At 51.2% G+C, this 17,989-nt stretch overlaps 1 protein-coding gene across 1 annotated transcript in view; it reads right to left on the bottom strand.

Moving 5' to 3' along the window:
- LOC140716159 (prolyl hydroxylase EGLN2-like) overlaps positions 1–17,989 on the bottom strand; it is a 31,325-nt gene continuing 13,336 nt past the window's right edge. Inside the window, exons 4-5 of the mRNA XM_073028808.1 lie at positions 2,934–3,001; positions 1–1,669 (exon numbers count right to left, since the gene is read on the bottom strand). Of these exons, the coding sequence (XP_072884909.1) occupies positions 1,638–1,669; positions 2,934–3,001 (100 nt within the window). The 3' untranslated portion in view covers positions 1–1,637. The remainder of the gene's footprint in view (positions 1,670–2,933; positions 3,002–17,989) is intronic.

Below are 17,989 nucleotides of genomic sequence, written 5' to 3'. Positions count from 1 at the left end.
TAAACAACTCAGTTTTAATCCGATTCGCGCACCCAGTACAACGTCGAGATCTCAGACAGTACTGCGCTGAACCCGTCATCAAGCGGGAGCATCAGATGAGAGCGCGGTTAACAATTTAGGTGATTTGCGTATCAAGGCCCCAAACCCCCTCGAAACCATCTCCCTCTCCAAAGGCGAATGCGTTAAATCTAAAGTGGCTCCGCAAAGAATTACCCTCAAAACGTAGTTTCCCGGGGAAAATTCAGAATCATTCCGGGTGAAGACGTGAAACACGAGAGGAGAATTAGGCCACCGGCTGATTAATTGCCCCTCCCAACCCCATTCTCCCACCTTCTCCCCGTAACTTTCCACCCCTTTCCCAGGGGTGCCAGGGTCAAACCCCGCTCTTGGACAATAGGAGCCCGCCGGACCGCGGGGCCCTGCCGGAGAGGGGCGCGGGAAGTCCGCAGGGGAGAGAGAAGACAGCTGGCAGGATTCCCCCCACCCGCCTTGACAATCCAAGGTCTCTGGGGTCAAGTCCTGCTCTGGGAACTTGACCGTGGAAATCCAGATGTCAGCCCCTCCCTGAGGAGGAGGGGGCACTCCCTCTTGAAAGAAATGCCAAATTAGACCCCCCCCCTCACCAAAGACTACCCTCTCAAAATGTGTCCTTAAAAGAATACAGGTGTTCTTTTATGTCCTGGCCAGTTCAACCAATCAACATTATTATTTTTCCACCACTTTGCTGCTTGTGGGATCTTGCTGTGTACACCAAATGCCAAGCGTCCTTCCCTCTCCAGCGAGATCTCATTTTTAAAATGCAACTCTTTTCAGATGCCTTCCCTGGCCTGCGTGCTCCCGGGCCTCGGTAATGGGTTGGTCTCCAATTTCTGGAGGTTCTGGCCCGTTCGTGGGGAAAGGGGGGCACGGTGTCCAAGGGGGCGAGAGCTTCGCGTCACTTGGCTTCAACATCCGCTGGGCCAAGAATGCTCCGGGTCACGCCGGTCGAAGCTCGGATTCCGCAGCTGATGGTATCCTCCTGAGGGGCTGTAACTGGCCACCCCCTTCTCTCCAACTCCTCCTCCCCCAAAAAAACAGGGGCTGGTAGTTCTTCCTTTCATCTCCCAGGTGGGAGTGGTAGGGGGAGAGTGGGTGCAGCCCGTCGGATCACCAGGGAACTCCCGCACGGATCCTGACGCATGCTTCCCCCTCCGGGCTGGAGATGGGATTAGGCTGAATCAAGGGCTGGCATAGATCAAATGGGCCAAAAGGCCTGTTTCTCCCCTGTCGCCCTCTGTGATTCCACGGGCCAGTCCAACGCTGATAGGCCGAGGCGCAGGGACCAAACATGTGGTGTACAACACAGAGGCGGGGTTGGAGAGGTGGAGGAGGGGGGGGCAGAAGCTGTCCTCGCTGGGAAGGGGGGGAGAGGAGGATGAGAGAACGATCAAGACTTCCAGCATTCACTCTCCTCCGCCCACCACGCACGAGCAAAGTGGTCAGGCTCCACTCGACCCAGGCCAATTTGTCCGTGAAGTCGGTGGCCCTCTCCAGATGCAGCAGGAGATCCACCGAGTCCACGAGTGGCTGACACAGTGGCGCGATGCACGCCCGCGAGGCGACTGGCCCGTCCGACGCAGCTTCCGGTGGCCCTGGTCTCAGTCGAACTTCAGGGCCTTCTGAGCCAAGGCTGTGAAGAGAGGAGGACAACACGTGAGAAAGAACAGGCCAGGGAAGGTATTTAAACACTCCTGCCCCGTCAGGGGTTTGGGTGAACGGACCGTGGTTACACAGAAGTTCATTCGGGACTGACAGATGGTTTAAGACCTTCTCTGCACTTAGTTCTGCTTCGGATGTCGTGTCGGGACCAAATGGGAGTCCCCAAAACAGATTTCAGAATTGGTTTATTGGAACAGAGGAGGCCGTTCAGCCCACTGGGTTCAGCCTTTCCCTCTCCCATCCCAGCGTGCTGCACTGCGGCGTAGCAGTCAAAAAACGCTTTGCAGCGCCAGCAATCAGGGTTCAATCCCCACCGCTGTCTGTACATTTGTACATTCCCTCCCCGTGACTGGGTGGGTCTCCTCCCACTTTCCAAAGGCGTACGGGATAGGGTTAGGGCAAGTAGATTGTGGGCGCACTACGCTGGCGCCGGAGAATGGCGACACGTGTGGGCTGCCCCTGGCACCTCATCAGTCTGTGTTGATGGTTGATGTAAATGGCACGTTTTACTCTTAAGCTTTAATATCTGTTATGTGCTGTTTTGTATGACATCATCATTATGAGCCGTGTTGTATGACATGGACTTTATCCATGACCATGACTGTTCTTGGCAAATTTTTCTACAGAAGTGGTTTGCCATTGCCTTCTTCTGGGCAGTGTCTTTACAAGACGGGTGACCCCATCTGGCACCAACAGTCATTCCACCATCAAAGTCACTTAGATTACACGTGTGGGGGACAACAAGGGATTGTTCTCCGGGGTGACAGAATGGACCTGATGGGTTGAATGGCCTCACCTAACATTATAAAGAAGATGACACTACTTTCTGTGCTCTAAAGCAGGGGTTCACACCATGGACCAATACCGTTAAGAAAGGGGTCCGTGGACACCAGGCTGGGAATGGCAGCTCTGCTAGTTTGTCCCGTGAGCCATTTCCTTGGGTTGCTTGGGGTCACTCTCTCTTAAAGCCCCTCTTTAGTTCCTCAGGGGCAGCGTCAAACTCCCTCCCTAGTCCTTCTGAAACAAGGGCGGGCAGGAGCTTCCCCCTGAAGCTTCGAGGGGAAAGCACTTGGAGAGCTTGGAGAAGCAGCACGCGAGTCGCTGGCGCGAACGGGAAACAAGACGGGGCAGAAATAGCGCCTGACTGTATCGAACACCGTCTCTAGTCATTCCGCAGCGTAACCGCACCCCCCACGCCCAAATCTGACGCGCGATTCACCGGGGGGGGGACGCACCTCTCTTGAATCGCTCTTTAGCTTCAATCCTCTCCTTGCCGTCGAAATACCAGACAGTGATGGCGTACCTGAGGGGAAAAGGGGAGGACATGGTCAGTCAGGCAGTTAATCCTCACCTTCCGCCCACCCTCCACTGACTCCAATCTACAGAGGAGAGGAGGCACTCCTAGACTGTAGCTTTAATCGCAGTTTCTTTTTCACTGACATACCAGGGTGATTGATAAGTTCGTGGCCTAAGGTAGAAGGACTCAATTTTAGAAAACCTAGCACATTTATTTTACAACATAGTCCCCTCCTGCACATACACACTTAGTCCAGCAGTCGTGGAGCATACCGATCCCTTCGTTGTAGAAACTGACGTCTTGGAACCTCCAGAAGTGGTCCACAGCAGGGGGTGATTGATAAGTTTGTGGCCTAAGGTAGAAGGAGATGAGTTATCAACTTCAAACTCTGTGTTTTCACTCAAGGAGTTAAACTACACATGCATGTAATGAGAGCTGTATAACTCATCTCCTTCTACCTTAGGCCACAAACTTATCAATCACCCCTGCTGTGGACTACCTGGAGGTCCAAGTCGCTCTCGTTACATGCACGTGCAGTTCAACTCTTTGAGTGAAAACACAAAGTTTGAAGTTGATAACCCATCTCCTGCTACCTTAGGCCACGAACTTATCAATCACCCCTGCTATGGACCACTTCTACAAAGAAAGGATCCGTATGCTCCACGACCACTGGCTTAAGTGTGTACATGTAGGAGGGGACTATGTTGAAAAATAAATGTGCTAGGTTTATGTAAAATTGACTCCTTCTACCTTAGGCCACGAAGTTACCAATCACCCCTCATAATCTGTATCTTTTAACAATCTGAATCTTTAACACAGTATGTGTTTTGTCGCCACTTACTGGCAAAAGGTGGTATAGCAGTTACATATATCTATATACCCTTTCATTTCTTAATTTGCTAAAAAGTGTAAGCACATTATACAAGTGTTATTGTTTTAATTGTGCAGTCTCTGAATCTTTCATCTCGGCTCTGCTCAGCTCCTCAGTTTCAAACGCTCCCTATCTTTAGGTTAAACTTTAAAATAAAGCAGCGCGAAGCACCAATAAATCAAAGTTTCTCGCTCAGTCCTGAACTCCGAAAGGAACCCAGGGATTGAAAATAACCAAGATCCAACAGCCTGCACCTGATTTCCCAGGGCCAATACCGGAGTACATTGCCCTCTGGTATGTTGGGAGGGAGGTGAGGGGCTACTGCACCAAGATCGAAATAAGTGGCAGAAACTTGTAAAATTCGTCCGCTCCATCATGGGCACTAGCTTCTGAAGTATTAAAGGCAGCTTCAAGGAGCAGTGCCTTAGGAAGGCAGGTTCATAATTAAGGACCCCCACCATCCAGCCATACCCTTTTCTCATTGCTATGATCAGGGAGGAGGTACAGATGCCTGAAGGCACACATTCAGGAACAGCTTCTTCACTTTATGTGCACTTTATGCGGTCCTGGGTAGGTCTGTAGTCTAGTGTCTTTTTTTTCTGTGTTGTTTTTTTTACTTAGTTCAGTCTAGTTTTTGTACTGTGTCATGTAACACCATGGTCCTGAAAAAACATTGTCTCATTTTTACTTTATACTGTACCAGCAGATATGGTCGAAATGACAATAAAAGTGACTTGACTTGACTTTTGCCATCAGATTTCTGAATGGACATTGAACCCACTACCACACTACTTTTTAATTTTCGCTTTTGCACTATTAAAGTGTAAAGTTGTGTGAACACGCAGGGGCCCTGATGATAAGGTATTAAACCAAGCAGGAGTCACAAGATCAGGCCGTTAAGTGGGCCACCAACTCGGCCACAGACCAGGCAGCGAGCTCCCTGAAACCGAGAGACATCATCGGCAACCCACGCCTGGGACGGCAAGGCTTTGGCCCTGTAACTTCCGATGGTGGGATAGTGCAAGTGCAAGAGATGCGCGTGACATGGTCCAGGCAGAGGCACGGAACCATGAGGGCAAAAGGCGGTTATCGAAGGCAGTGGAGTCGGGGTCACAAGGTGCCTGGATAAAATGGGATCTCCCCAAGCGCAGAACTTTGGAGAGTGGAGCCCTTCCGCATTTCTTTACTCCTGCGGTCCCCCTACACCATCACAGCTGCATGCACAGGGGCTGAGAGAGGACCCTAACTGCACGCTTTGTGATCAGCGGGGTTGACCGGCACACTGTCTGGATACAAAACAGCTGTAACACAAGGATGGCACCACGCTTGCTGACACACAGGAGTGAGAGAGGTGTAAAAGAAGACCAGCTAGCAGAGACGAAAACAGGGCAGTCACTTCCATCAAGGAGAGGGCCACCGCAGTCTTAAAGAGGCTTAAATCCAATCTACTACAAAAATGCCAAATCGTGGGAGATGAGGCTTGATGTGGGGCGGAAGCTGCAGTCCCTGGAGGTGGTACAAACCACACTTGGACCAGATTGTACCGCGGTCCAGCGAAGACGAGAGAATCACCCTCACAGCACCACGGGAGGAAGGATACGAGGAGGCTCACAGGAAGTACCGGCCCAGAGTGCAGGAAGAAAAGGTTGACGGGCGTGGCTTATTCCCCGTGGAGATCGGCTGTAGAGGGATCCGGGCGAGGCAGGCATGGAGGTTGCTCTCTACGCTGGGCCTCGATGAGAAAAGCAAGAACCAAGCAGCTCGCGGGATGGGGGAGGAGGCAGAAGGAGCCTCTTGCTGGACACGGAGCAGGAGAGAGGAGCTTGAGCTGGAAGTCAGGAGCAGATGGGCAGAGACTTGGCCACTCCTGCCAGCTGGAGAAGGGTTGAAATAGTCTATGAAGGTTGGGCGGCACCGGACAACATCTGCTCCTGGCCAAAAGCTACAGTTACCTCATCAGGTAACTGAAGCGAGCGCCCTGGCATGTGATGCAGCCTAACTTCACCATTTAACAGACATACCGTAGATTCCGGACTACAGAGCGCACCTGATTAAAAGCCGCTGGCTCTAATTTTAGAAAGAAAATCAATTTTGTACTTGTACAGGCCGCACCGGATTTTAGGCCGCACCGGATTTTCAGCCGCAGGTGTCCCACGTTGTAATATGAGATATTTACACAGAAAGATATTACACGTGAGGATTTTTTAACTTTTAATTAAATCCATATGGTAACATAAACAAATACATATTGCAAATGCTTTTTTTCGAACCGTGCCTGTAACACGGCTACTTTTAAATATACGTTGCGTATACTTTTTTACTGAACAACATTCCAATATCTCCTAACGACTGGTAAAAAATATATATACTGCAGCCTACCAGGAAAAGTTATTGATCGCCTTTAACTTAAAAGTAGCGTTTTCGCTCAGATCTAATGCCGCTCGCGTAATGTGCTCGTCCCCTCCTTCCCGTTTATCGCAAACGGCATTTTTCCCACAAGACGCGGCGAAACCGGGTGTGACGTCATAGCATCCCGCGATGTAGTACAGAAAACAAATATAGTTAAAACTCTTCTAACTTTAACTAACAAATGAATTACTAAGCAAAAATATTATAAACTAAATAACTGCCATAAAGGCAGCACAATGCTTTTCTTCGAGTGTTTTCCATGTTGATGAGGGTGAGTACAAATGACTGATTTACAATAATTTAATTGTGAAAGTGCGCTTGATTTATCGTACAATTTCATCGGACCTCTGTGAACTACTCATCAATTTTATTGGTCTACTGTTACGAGGCAAAATGTTTTTGGTGGCATGAAAAAAATCATGCATTAGCCGCACCGTAGTAAAGGCCGCAGTGTTCAAAGCTGTTCAAAATGTGGGAAAAAAGTAGCGGCTTATAATCCGACATCTACGGTATATACACACACACACTTAACGTTACTCAGCTTCTTGCTCCCTATATTTATTTGCCATGTATTTCATTGTAAAGTTAACAGATTTCACGACATGACGCCGATATTAAACCTGATTCTGACATCCAGGTGATTGAAAGAAAGTTTACAGTAATTTTTTACAGTGTTGGGTGCCCGGACCGCACAGCCAGGGATGGTGGTAGAGACTTTAAACAGGAACATTTCAAAGGCACACAGGTGCAAGAAGAGTGGAGGGTGGGGGAGATTGAAGTCTTAGTGCAGAACAGCACAGAGAAAGGCCCCGAATAATCCGTGCCAAACTGGTTATTCAGCCGAGTCCCATCCACTCAATCCTGGACCACAGTCCCCAGCCACGCTGAAATCGAAACCACATCCACCACTTCCTCGGGAAGCTCATCCCACAAACTCACCAACCTCCGAGTGAAGAAGTTCCCCCTCGGGGTGAAGAAGTTCCCCTTCGCGGTGAAGAAGTTCCCCTTTGGGTTCTGCTTAAACATTTCATCTTTCACCCTTGACCATAACCTCTAGTTCTAATTTTACCCAACCTCAGTGGAGAAAGCTTCTTTGTATTAACCCTATCCATTCCAAACAGACTGACTAGGGAGTAGGTCCAGCACAAGGCCGCGGGCCGAAGGGTCTCTGCTGTACTGTGCTACTTTTTTTTGCGCTGCGGCTTCAGATTAGGTTTTCAGCTTTAAACCTCTGGATTGAGCCCACGCGTTTCTAACTCAGGGGAGGTAGAACGCAGGACACTCGTGGCCTACCCACCACAATCCTCGCTGATTTGACTTGAGAGAAATGACACAGGATCAGGCCACTGGGCGCACAATGTCTGTACTAACCACGGTAAACTCTTCCCGACTGTCTTACATGATCCGTAATCCTCTGTTCCCTGCACCCGGCCTCCAACAGTCAGGGTCGACCATGGATATTGTGTCCTAGCTGTCTAGATACGCATGCCAGGGCAGTACGATACAGAGAACAAGCCATTGCCCACGTAGCAAGCTCCCCCTCTTATTGGAGTATAAAAGTATAAATTTTAAACTTGCTATTTGCTATGCATGTACCCAATTTAGTAGGAGAATGAAATCTTAAGAATGTAGAAGACAATGGTGTGTTAATGAGAGGTAGCTAAGAGATGTAGATTAGAACATGATTAAGTCACGAAATCTTAAGAATGTAGAAGACAATGGTGTGTTACATGAGGTAGCTAAGAGATTTAGATTAGAACATGATTAAGTCAATGGGTAGAAACAATAGTGGCAGGATGTACGTGTGATACGCAACTATAGACTATAGATATGCTAATGTAACTGGACCAGGAGATTGCTATAAAAAATGCTATGTCCAAAGGATCGGTGGGCAATCAGCGACTAGCTCAATGACTGTCTCAGCTTTGATTTGCAAATTAAAGTTTAATACTTCTTGAAGAATCTTCTGCATCTCCTGGTCATTTGTGGGGCACGAGAAACCACGACACTCTCCAGGCATCTGATGAATCCAAAGGAACGGCGGAGACCGATACAGTTTAACACCAGCAGCGTTGCAGGAGTTACCAGTCAGCGTCGAACTCAACGTAGGACTGCCTTAGGGGCTCCAGCTCCGGATTTTCCCCCTCGGGGTTCACTCCCAAAGCCTTCCTTATTGGCGGGTGTAGCTGCAAGGCAGCGGAGCTTTGAGATCGGAGATTTCATTCTCCTAGATGAGCTGCTAACCATGGCTGACGACCCCCCAACTGCCCGAGGCGGCTGGTTTTAAGGCGCCAGTAGCCCTCCCTTCCCCTTCTCATGCCAGCAGAAATGAATCTGCCGGGCTTAGTAGCTAGGCCACACGTGAAGGCAAGGAGCTGGTTGTCAGAGGCTATTTGAGAAGCACGCCATTTAATGGGTAGTGGGAGCTTGTCCCATTACCTCTCCGGCTGTAATAACCTGCCTCCTATACACCACCTTCACAGCAAGTGGAGAGGAAGGTTAAAATGATTGGGGTCAGCACAACATTGTGGGCCGAATGGCCTGTATTGTGCTGTACCATTCTACGGTCGGTGGGGTTGAGATACATCTCCACCAAAGGAGGTGTAAGGTGCTCTTTCCTTCTGCTAGCTCGCAGGTCACCCTCGGGCGAAGTATAGCACAACTCCACCCACCAGAATCCCATCCCCTACCCACCTCTCTTACTTGGTTCCATTCTCCCCCTTCCTCTCCCATTAGATACCCTCAACTTCAGCCTCGTGTTGCCCCCCCTCACCTCTTAGCCTCTCCCCTCCTGCACCTCCTGACAGCGCCGCCTCACCTGGACCCACCTATCACCCGCCGCCCCGCGGGGCCACCCTCTACGCAGCCCATCTCCCCTCTGCACCTCCGCCTCACCCGGACCCACCTATCACCCGCCGCCCCGCGCCCCCACCCTCTACGCAGCCCATCTCCCCTCTGCACCTCCGCCTCACCCGGACCCACCTATCACCCACCGCCCCGCGCCCCCACCCTCTACGCAGCCCATCTCCCCTCTGCACGAAGCGCTGCGGAAAGCCGGCGTAAGGAGAGAGCTGACGTCGCCGATCCGGAGACGGCAGCTGGGATTTCTGGGACACGTACTGAGGGGCGAGAAGCTCGAACATCCTGTAGAGACGGGGGGGGGAAAGTGACTGAAGGAAAAGTCACGGTCCACAGAGCACGATATTCTTGAGTCACATCAAGGGGGAAAAGTTTTGAGGAGCTTATGAGAACGCCTCAGATTAAAGGCAGACGGAAGGCCACGATCGCCAGGTCATACGACATGGCACGTGATGCTGATGGTGGCGATGATTCTTCCAAACCGGGTGAAGAATCTCAATCCAACACATCGACTGTGTATTCCCCCCCCCCCCCCCCCAAGATGCTGCCTGACCTGCTTTTATTTTCCCACAAAACTATAAAAACTTATCTACGCGTTTAAATACACAAAGTACAAACATTCAGCATTTGCAAGACAGTGAATAAATTCAAATTAAAATATGATTACTACTGTCTGTAAAAGTCAATTCTCAGGGGGGCCCGCCAATCCCGGAGATTCCCCACTCTGCCTATCGTGAGCGCATGCTCCCTCTCCAAGGAGGGCCGGGCACGAACGCATCCTCGGAAGAGGGGCAGGCAGAGCCCTCGGTTTTCTGCCTTCTAGGCCCAGGAGCAAGCCCACCGGTTGATCTTCCTGGCGACCCGCACCCCTCCATACTGGGTGCCCGTATACAAGGAGCGCAGGGCTGAAGAACACCCTGAAATGGAGCAGCAGCCCTTTCAGATACTCAGACAGGGGCTGCAGCCTCTCACACTCCGTATCAGCGTGGTACAGGCTTCCCCTGCTATCCAAAGGTGGAGCGTTCCTACGAAACCGTTTGTAAGCCGAAATGTCGTAAAGCGAAGAAGCAATTACTGTACACGGACTTGAAGGGAACAAGAGTGCCCCCTAGGGGAGGCTCAGGGAACGTGCAAACTCCACACACAGACTTTATTACTGCCAAACAATTGATACTAGAGCGTACAGTCATCACAGCGATATTTGATTCTGCGCTTTGCACTCCTTCGAGTACAAATCGATAGTAACTATAATAAAAATTTAAATTATAAATCATAATTAGAAAATAGAAAAGGGAAAGTGAGGTAGTGCAAGTCAGGTCCGGATATTTGGAGGTACGGCCCAGATCCGGGTCAGGATCCGTTCAGCAGTCTTATCACAGTTGGAAAGAAGCTGTTCCCAAATCTGGCCGTACGAGTCTTCAAGCACCTGAACCTTCTCCTGGAGGGAAGAGGGACAAAAAGTGTGTTGGCTGGGTGGGTCGTGTCCTGGATTATCCTGGCAGCACTGCTCCAACAGCGTGCGGTGTAAAGTGAGTCCAAGGACGGAAGATTGGTTTGTGTGATGTGATCTGGGCTGTGTTCACGATCTTCTGCAGCTTCTTCCGGTCTTCCGGACAGCACCAGATTGAACCTGGCTCTCTGGAGGTGCGAGGCTGGGTCGGTCGTACACCAGCTTGTCGTCCCTTTCCGCGCCTAGTGGCGCATCGAGCGGCAACCCTGCCGTTTCTTATCTGTCTTCTACGAGTCACCAGCTCGACGCTCAACCCAGCATGGATGGAAAGCGCGCAAGGAGCCGGCCGGATTCGAACCCGGGACCACCGCCTCGCAGTCCGATGCGGAAGCCACTACGCCACCGGCCGACTTGAACAACAGGTGGGAATAAAAAGATCAGCTTTATCTGACATACGTTCATCAAGATATACGGTGAAATGCATCGCTTGCGTCTACAACCAACACAGTCGAGTACTGAGCTGAGTAACCAGCGCTAACATAGAATGCCCACAACTTATCCGGTCGGTACGTCTTCGGACTGTGGGAGGAAATGGAAGCACTCGGGAGGAAACCCGAGCAGAGTCGTGGAGAGAGAGTTCGAGCTCCTTACGGATAGCCGCGGGAAATGAAGCCAGCTCGTTGCTGCTGTAAAGCATTAACCACGACGTAATGGCGCTGACAAGCTCTGGGACAGGGAGGGAGGAAGAAGTTCGGGGGAGAAGCCTGCTAATTCTGTCACCAGCAGTCAAATCCTTGCTTGAAAGGCCTGTGTCTATCCTCTGGGCTCCCAGAGGAAAGTGGCTGGGAAGGAAACTTAGCCGGGATGTGGGAATACAGTGTCCGGCTGCCCCGACTCTGCTCTCGAGCAACAAGCCACAGAGTCTTTCTTCCTACTTTGCCATGGTGTTTCCAGGCGGGCCACCCTGCCCACAGCTCCGGGCTGGCCTGGCATGCAGAGTCCAAACGGGCAGCCCGTCCCACAGCTCCGGGCTGGCCTGGCACACAGAGTCCAAACGGGCAGCCCGTCCCACAGCTCCGGGCTGGCCTGGCACGCAGAGACTGGCCACCCTGCCCACAGCTCCGGTCTGGCCTGGCATGCAGAGTCCAAACGGGCTGCCCTGCCCACAGCTCCGGTCTGGCCTGGCACGCAGAGACTAGCCACCCTGCCCACAGCTCCGGGCTAGCCTGGCATGCAGAGTCCAAACGGGCTGCCCTATCCCACAGCTCCGGGCTAGCCTGGCACGCAGAGTCCAAACGGGCAGCCCGTCCCACAGCCCTGGGCTGGCCTGGCACACAGAGACTGGCTGCCCAGTCCCACAGCCCTGGGCTGGCCTGGCACGCAGAGACTGGCCACCCTGCCCACAGCTCCGGTCTGGCCTGGCATGCAGAGTCCAAACGGGCAGCCCGTCCCACAGAGTCCAAACGGGCAGCCCGTCCTACAGCTCCGGGCTGGCCTGGCACGCAGAGACTGGCTGCCCAGTCCCACAGCTCCGGTCTGGCCTGGCACGCAGAGACTGGCCACCCTGCCCACAGCTCCGGTCTGGCCTGGCATGCAGAGTCCAAACGGGCCACCCTGCCCACAGCTCCGGTCTGGCCTGGCACGCACAGTTCAGAGGGCAGGGGGCAGTTCCACTGACCATCCCTCACTCGAGAATTTCAAAAGGTTCTGCCAGTAGGGTTACAACAGCATTGCTCTTTTAAAGGGCAGTCCGCAGGGTTCCTTAAGGTTGTTAAAGCCTGTGGGAGTGGTAGTGGGGTTAAGCTCCCACTACCTATTAAATGTTTCTACTGGCGTGAACCTCAGATAACCTCTGACAACCAAGCCCAGCTCCCGGCCTTCACGTGTGGTTTAGCTACTAAGCCCGGCGGAACTGTTTCTACCGACAGGAGAAGGGGCAAAGGTGGGTCACTGGCGCCTGAAAACCTGTCGTTTTGGGCAGATGGGGCTTGTCAGCCGTGGTTGGCAGCTCATCTAGAAGGAAAACTCCGATCGCGAGCCTCCGCTACCTTGAGGCTCTACCCACTCACAGGGAAGGCCTCAGGAGTGAAGAATCCAGAGGTGGAGTCCGTGAGGCAGTCCCACGTCGACTGGAAACTCCTGCGACGCCGCTGGTGCCAAACTGTACCGGTCTCGGCTGTTCCCTTGGGTTCGTCAGCTGCGTGGAGAGGGGGAGCTTGCTACCTGGGCAACAGCTTGCTCTCCAAATTATACTCCCCTGACGCACGCGTCTAGACAGTCAGGATGCAACATCTATCTATGGTCAACTCTGACCGATGGAGGCATCACCTGCATGGAGACCTACAGTGCAAAAACAGGCCATTCAGCCCATTGAATCCGCTCTGCCAAACTTACAGTACCTGCCCCCACATTTCCATCAATTGCGCCCCCATGTTTTAATCACTCACCTTCACGTGAGGTGGCAGGTATGGGGATACGTCTCTACCGAGGGAGGTGTAAGGTGCTCCTTCCCTCCGCTAGCCTGCAGGTCACCCCTGGGCATCTGAGCTGAAAGGTCGGGGTTCAACCTCCGCTGCTGAACGCCAGGAGTCGGTCCCTCCTACCCGTGACCGTGTGGGTTTCATCCGGGTGCTCCGGTTTCCGACCACAGTCTAAAAAAGGTGCGTGGGTCTCCAGTGTCCGAGCGTAGGAAGGACAGGTTGGATCCCGGCCCCGACACGCTGCCGGGAACTGCACCGTCAATCCGCGGGACCTGTCACTCAGGGACTTGGGCTACATATAACATACAATGTGGGGTTTTTTTGCTCGCTGTTTTGATTCACGTGCTGTGTACGTTTTGCACCTTGGTCCTGGACAAACACTGTTTTCGTTTGGCTGTGTTCCCTTTTGAATCTGGGTTAGGCTGCGGGCATCCTACGTCGGTACCGGAGGCGTAGTGACACTCGTGAGAAGCCTTCAACGCAAACGACGTACTTCACTGTACAGTTCGATCAATAAGGCTGTTCTTTCAACTTTTAATCTTTAGACCTCACACTCCCTCTGTGTGGGGAAAAACCTCACCCTCAGACCACCTCTGAACCTCCTTCCTCTCACCTCAAACCTCTGTCCTGTCCTCATTTCCGATCAGCCCGCCACGGTCGGTCCCAAGCACGGCTGCGAGAGGGTTGGGCACGGGGCTGGCAACCCCGTCCCGTAAAAAACCCACAGTTACAGAAACTCCAAAGACCTCGTCCCTGGGAGGGGAAGGATCTTCAGAGATGGGCTGCACCTGGGGACAACGTGAAAGGGTGGCCCAGGACAGAGGAGTCTGCCGAGCCCCACTTTCTTTCAGACTCACCACTGAGGAAAAGATCATGTTCTCTCCAGTGTCTATCCCCTCCAACAGGACATGCGTCAGCCTCTTCCCCTCCAGGGAGAACTAACCCAGACAACCCTGTCTCCTATTAACCTCTGTACTCCAATCCAGGAAATCCCTTGGTGAATCACCTCTGCAGCACCTCACCAGGTTCAGGAACAGCTGCCACCCTGCAGCCATCGGGCTCCCGAACCAGTGTGGATAGGACCGTAAGATATAGGAGCAGAATTAGGCCATTCAGCCCATCGTCTGTTCTATCATTTCACCATGGCTGATCCATCATCCCCCTCAGCCCCAATCTCCTACCTTCTCCCCGTATTCCTTCACACCCTGATCAATCAATATTCAACCTCTGCCTTAAAGACTTGGCCTCCACAGCTGCCTGTGACAACAAATTCCACAGATTCATCACCCTCTGGCAAAAGAAATTCCTCCTCGTCTCCGTTCTAAACGGACTCCCCTCTATTCTGAGGCTGTGTCCTCTGGTCCTAGACTCCCCCCCCACCCCCAGAGGAAACGTCAATCACCGTGACTCTGAGTTGACTCTTCACCCACCAGACTCACTTTCAACGACTCGTTACACATGCTCTCAGTGTTATTTTTTTTTATTTGCATAACTTGCCTTCTTTTGTACGTCGGTTGTTTGTCAGTTTATATATAGTTTCTGTACAATTCCATTGTATTTTTTCCCTACCCTGCGGTACTTTGATAATACGTTTACCTTGAACCCTCTCCAGCACAATCACATCCTTCCTATTGTGTGACAACCACAACTGTACACAACTCCAAGACGGCCACAACCTTGTCGTTGGGTCTGGAGGCTTGTGTGCCTCAATGCCCTGGAGAGCTATGCTGGCTGGAGTCAGGGCTTTATACTTTGGTCGGGTCACCCGTGACAAACAGGTCAAAGGGTCGAGGCCAGACTAGGAGTGTCCACCGGTCCTCCAGGTTCAGAGATTCAGCTCAGGGTTAACAACCCTGACTGGTAAAACAAGACTGTTATGGAAACAGCAATGAAAAGTCCTTCTACATCCGAGTGTGACGGTATTCCTGAGTCTCCACCCAGGACTTTCATGACTGGCTGTAGTGAAAACCGAGAGGAAGCTACTGACAGGATGAAGGAAGCCCTGAACACCACCAGAGATGGAGGGCCTTCATTTCTGCCCGAAATGCCAGCAGCGTTAACGGGCAGTAGGGAGAGAACTGTCATCAGGTGTAGCTAGAACGTTGGCACTCATTTCAAGAGGGCTAAAACATAAAAGCAAGAACGTGATGCAAGGGTTTTATAAGAAACTGCTCAGACTACATTTGGAGAATTGTGAGCAGTTTACGGTCCCTTTTGTCAGAAAGGATGTGTCAACGTTGGTAAAAGATCCAGAGGAACCTCACGAGAAAAATCCTGGGAATGAAAGGGTTAACGTACGAGGAGGTTTGAAGGCTCTGGGCCTGTACTCACTGGAGTTTGGAAGACTGTGGGGGGAGGGAGGGAATCTCACTGAAACTTATCGAATATACAAGGACTGGAGTTTGTCCTTGGAAGGACAAACTCCAAGGCAGAGTACAAAGTAAATGGCAGGATACTTGGTAGTGTGGAGGAGCAGAGAGATCTGGGGATACGTGTCCACAGATTCCTGAAAGTTGCTTCACAGGTAGATAGGGTAGTTAAGAAAGCTTATGGGGTGTTAGCTTTCATAAGTCGAGGGACAGAGTTTAAGAGACGCAATGTAATGATGCAGCTCTATAAAACTCTAGTTAGACCACACTTGGAGTACTGTGTCCAGTTCTGGTCGTCTCAGTATAGGAAGGATGTGGAAGCATTGGAAAGTATACAGCGGAGTTTTACCAGGATGCTGTCTGGTTTAGAGAGTATGGATTATGATCAGAGATTAAGGGAGCTAGGGCTTTACTCTTTGGAGAGAAGGAGGATGAGAGGAGACATGATAGAGGTGTATAAGATATTAAGAGAAATAGACAGAGTGGACAGCCAGCGCCTCTTCCCCAGGGCACCACTGCTCAGTACAAGAGGACATGGCTTTAAGGTAAGGGGAGGGAAGTTCAAGGGGGATATTAGAGGAAGGTTTTTCACTCAGAGAGTGGTTGGTGCGTGGAATGCACTGCCTGAGTCAGTGGTGGAGGCAGATACACTCGTGAAGTTTAAGAGACTACTAGACAGGTATATGGAGGAATTTAAGGTGGGGGGTTATATGGGAGGCAGGGTTTGAGGGTCGGCACAACATTGTGGGCCGAAGGGCCTGTAATGTGCTGTAATATGTTCTATATTGAAAGGCCTGGATGGAGTTCATGTGGAGAGGATGTTTTCAACAGTCTAGGACCGGAGGCCATAGCCTCCACACACACGGACATTCCCAACCTGGGGCCCACAGACTCCTCGGTTATCGGTAGGCGTCCAAGTTGGGAACCCCTGCTTCAGGTCAAAGATGAGGAGGAAGTTCTTTCACCAGTGGGTGATGAATCAGTGGAGTTCATCACCACACACAGCTGTAGAGGCCAAGTCATACTTAATGCAGAGGTTGAAAGGTTCTTGATGAGTCAGGGCAGTGAAGGTTTTGGGGAGAAAGCAGGAGAATGGGGTTGAGAGGGAAAGTAAATCAGCCATGATGGAATGATGGAGCACTTGATGGGCTGAATGGCCTGATTCAATCCTATGTCTTATGGTCTTAATCAGTGTTTCTATTCAGCTTTAACATGTTGTACCAGTGCATGTCCCTTATCCATTAACCCATCATGTTCAGAGGTTCTCCCATATCAATCCCAGATCTCTCAGCACTTTCTAGGCGATTCAAGCGCTCATTTGGAAACTTTCTGAACACTGTCCGTATATCTGTTTCCATCGCCCTCTCGGGCACTGGGTTCTAGGTGCCCCCCACACCCTCACACATCTCTGGGTGGAAGAAATTCCCCTCAGACCCCCTCAAAACAGAATTTATCTACTTATTTTATTGATCGAGATACAGCATGGAATAGACCCTTCCGGTCCTTTGTGCCAGGCCTCCCAGCAATCCTGATTTAACCCTGGCCTAATCGCGGGACAATTTACAATACCCAATTAAACTAACAACCAGTACGTCTTTGGAATGTGGGAGGAAACCCACGCGGTCACGGGGACAAACTCCTTACAGGCAGTGGCGGGAATTGAACCCGGGTCGCTGGCACTGTAAGCCGTTGTGCTAACCACTACACTACCATGTTACTGTCACATGTACTGAGATACAGTGACAAGCTTGTCTTGGATAGCGTTCGTTCAGATCAATGCACCGAGGCGGAACAAGGGAAAACATTGACAACGCAGAATAAAGTGTAACAGCTACAGGGAAAGTGCAGGGCAGGTAGATGGGAAGATCATAACGTGGTAGATTGTGAGGTCAGGAGTCCATCTTGTCATTCTAGGAAACTATTTAACAGCAACACACATGTACTGCGTATGTTAATCAAAATGGCGTCTTTGTTAAAAGTAAAACTGCTTCGTCGTTATGCTAACTGGAGAGAGAGTGTTGTCCCGCAGAGCATTCTCAAAGCTTCTCGCTGTCTGTTTAGGTTTAGAATTGCTGATAACGGGGATTGTATTCATTTGTTAACCAGTGGGGTTGGGTGTCATTTTTTTTCTTGTGGGTCTGGGAGCTGGGGTTTCGCGGTCTTTTCGAGAGTCGGGGAGGAAGGCGCCGAAGAAGGTGGACGTCTGCCGCACTGCTCGGTCGACCACTTCGGGTGGTTCCAGGTGCGAGGTCGTGGAGGTCAGAGGAGAGCCAGAGTGGTCGAACGGTTCGATGGCTGAGCTCCAACGATGTGCACTACTAAACTGACTGAACTCTGAAAAGTTTTGGCGCCTTTTATTTTCTTTTCCTTCATATATACTGTATCGTTAGCAATCACTTAGTTCTAGTAAAATCTTTAAAGTATATTCCATAACGGTGTCTGGTGTGGGTTTGATATTGTGTGTGCGACACTGCGTTAACTTGTTTTCCACAGCACCTGTGTATACAGGAGGCGGGGTTGGCGAGTGGCTGGAATTCTTCCCCTAGACAGCCTGTC

The sequence above is a fragment of the Hemitrygon akajei genome, chromosome 25 (genome assembly GCF_048418815.1).
Source record: "Hemitrygon akajei chromosome 25, sHemAka1.3, whole genome shotgun sequence".
Taxonomy (NCBI): Eukaryota; Metazoa; Chordata; class Chondrichthyes; order Myliobatiformes; family Dasyatidae; genus Hemitrygon; species Hemitrygon akajei.
This window is presented reverse-complemented; position numbering and strand designations above follow the sequence as displayed.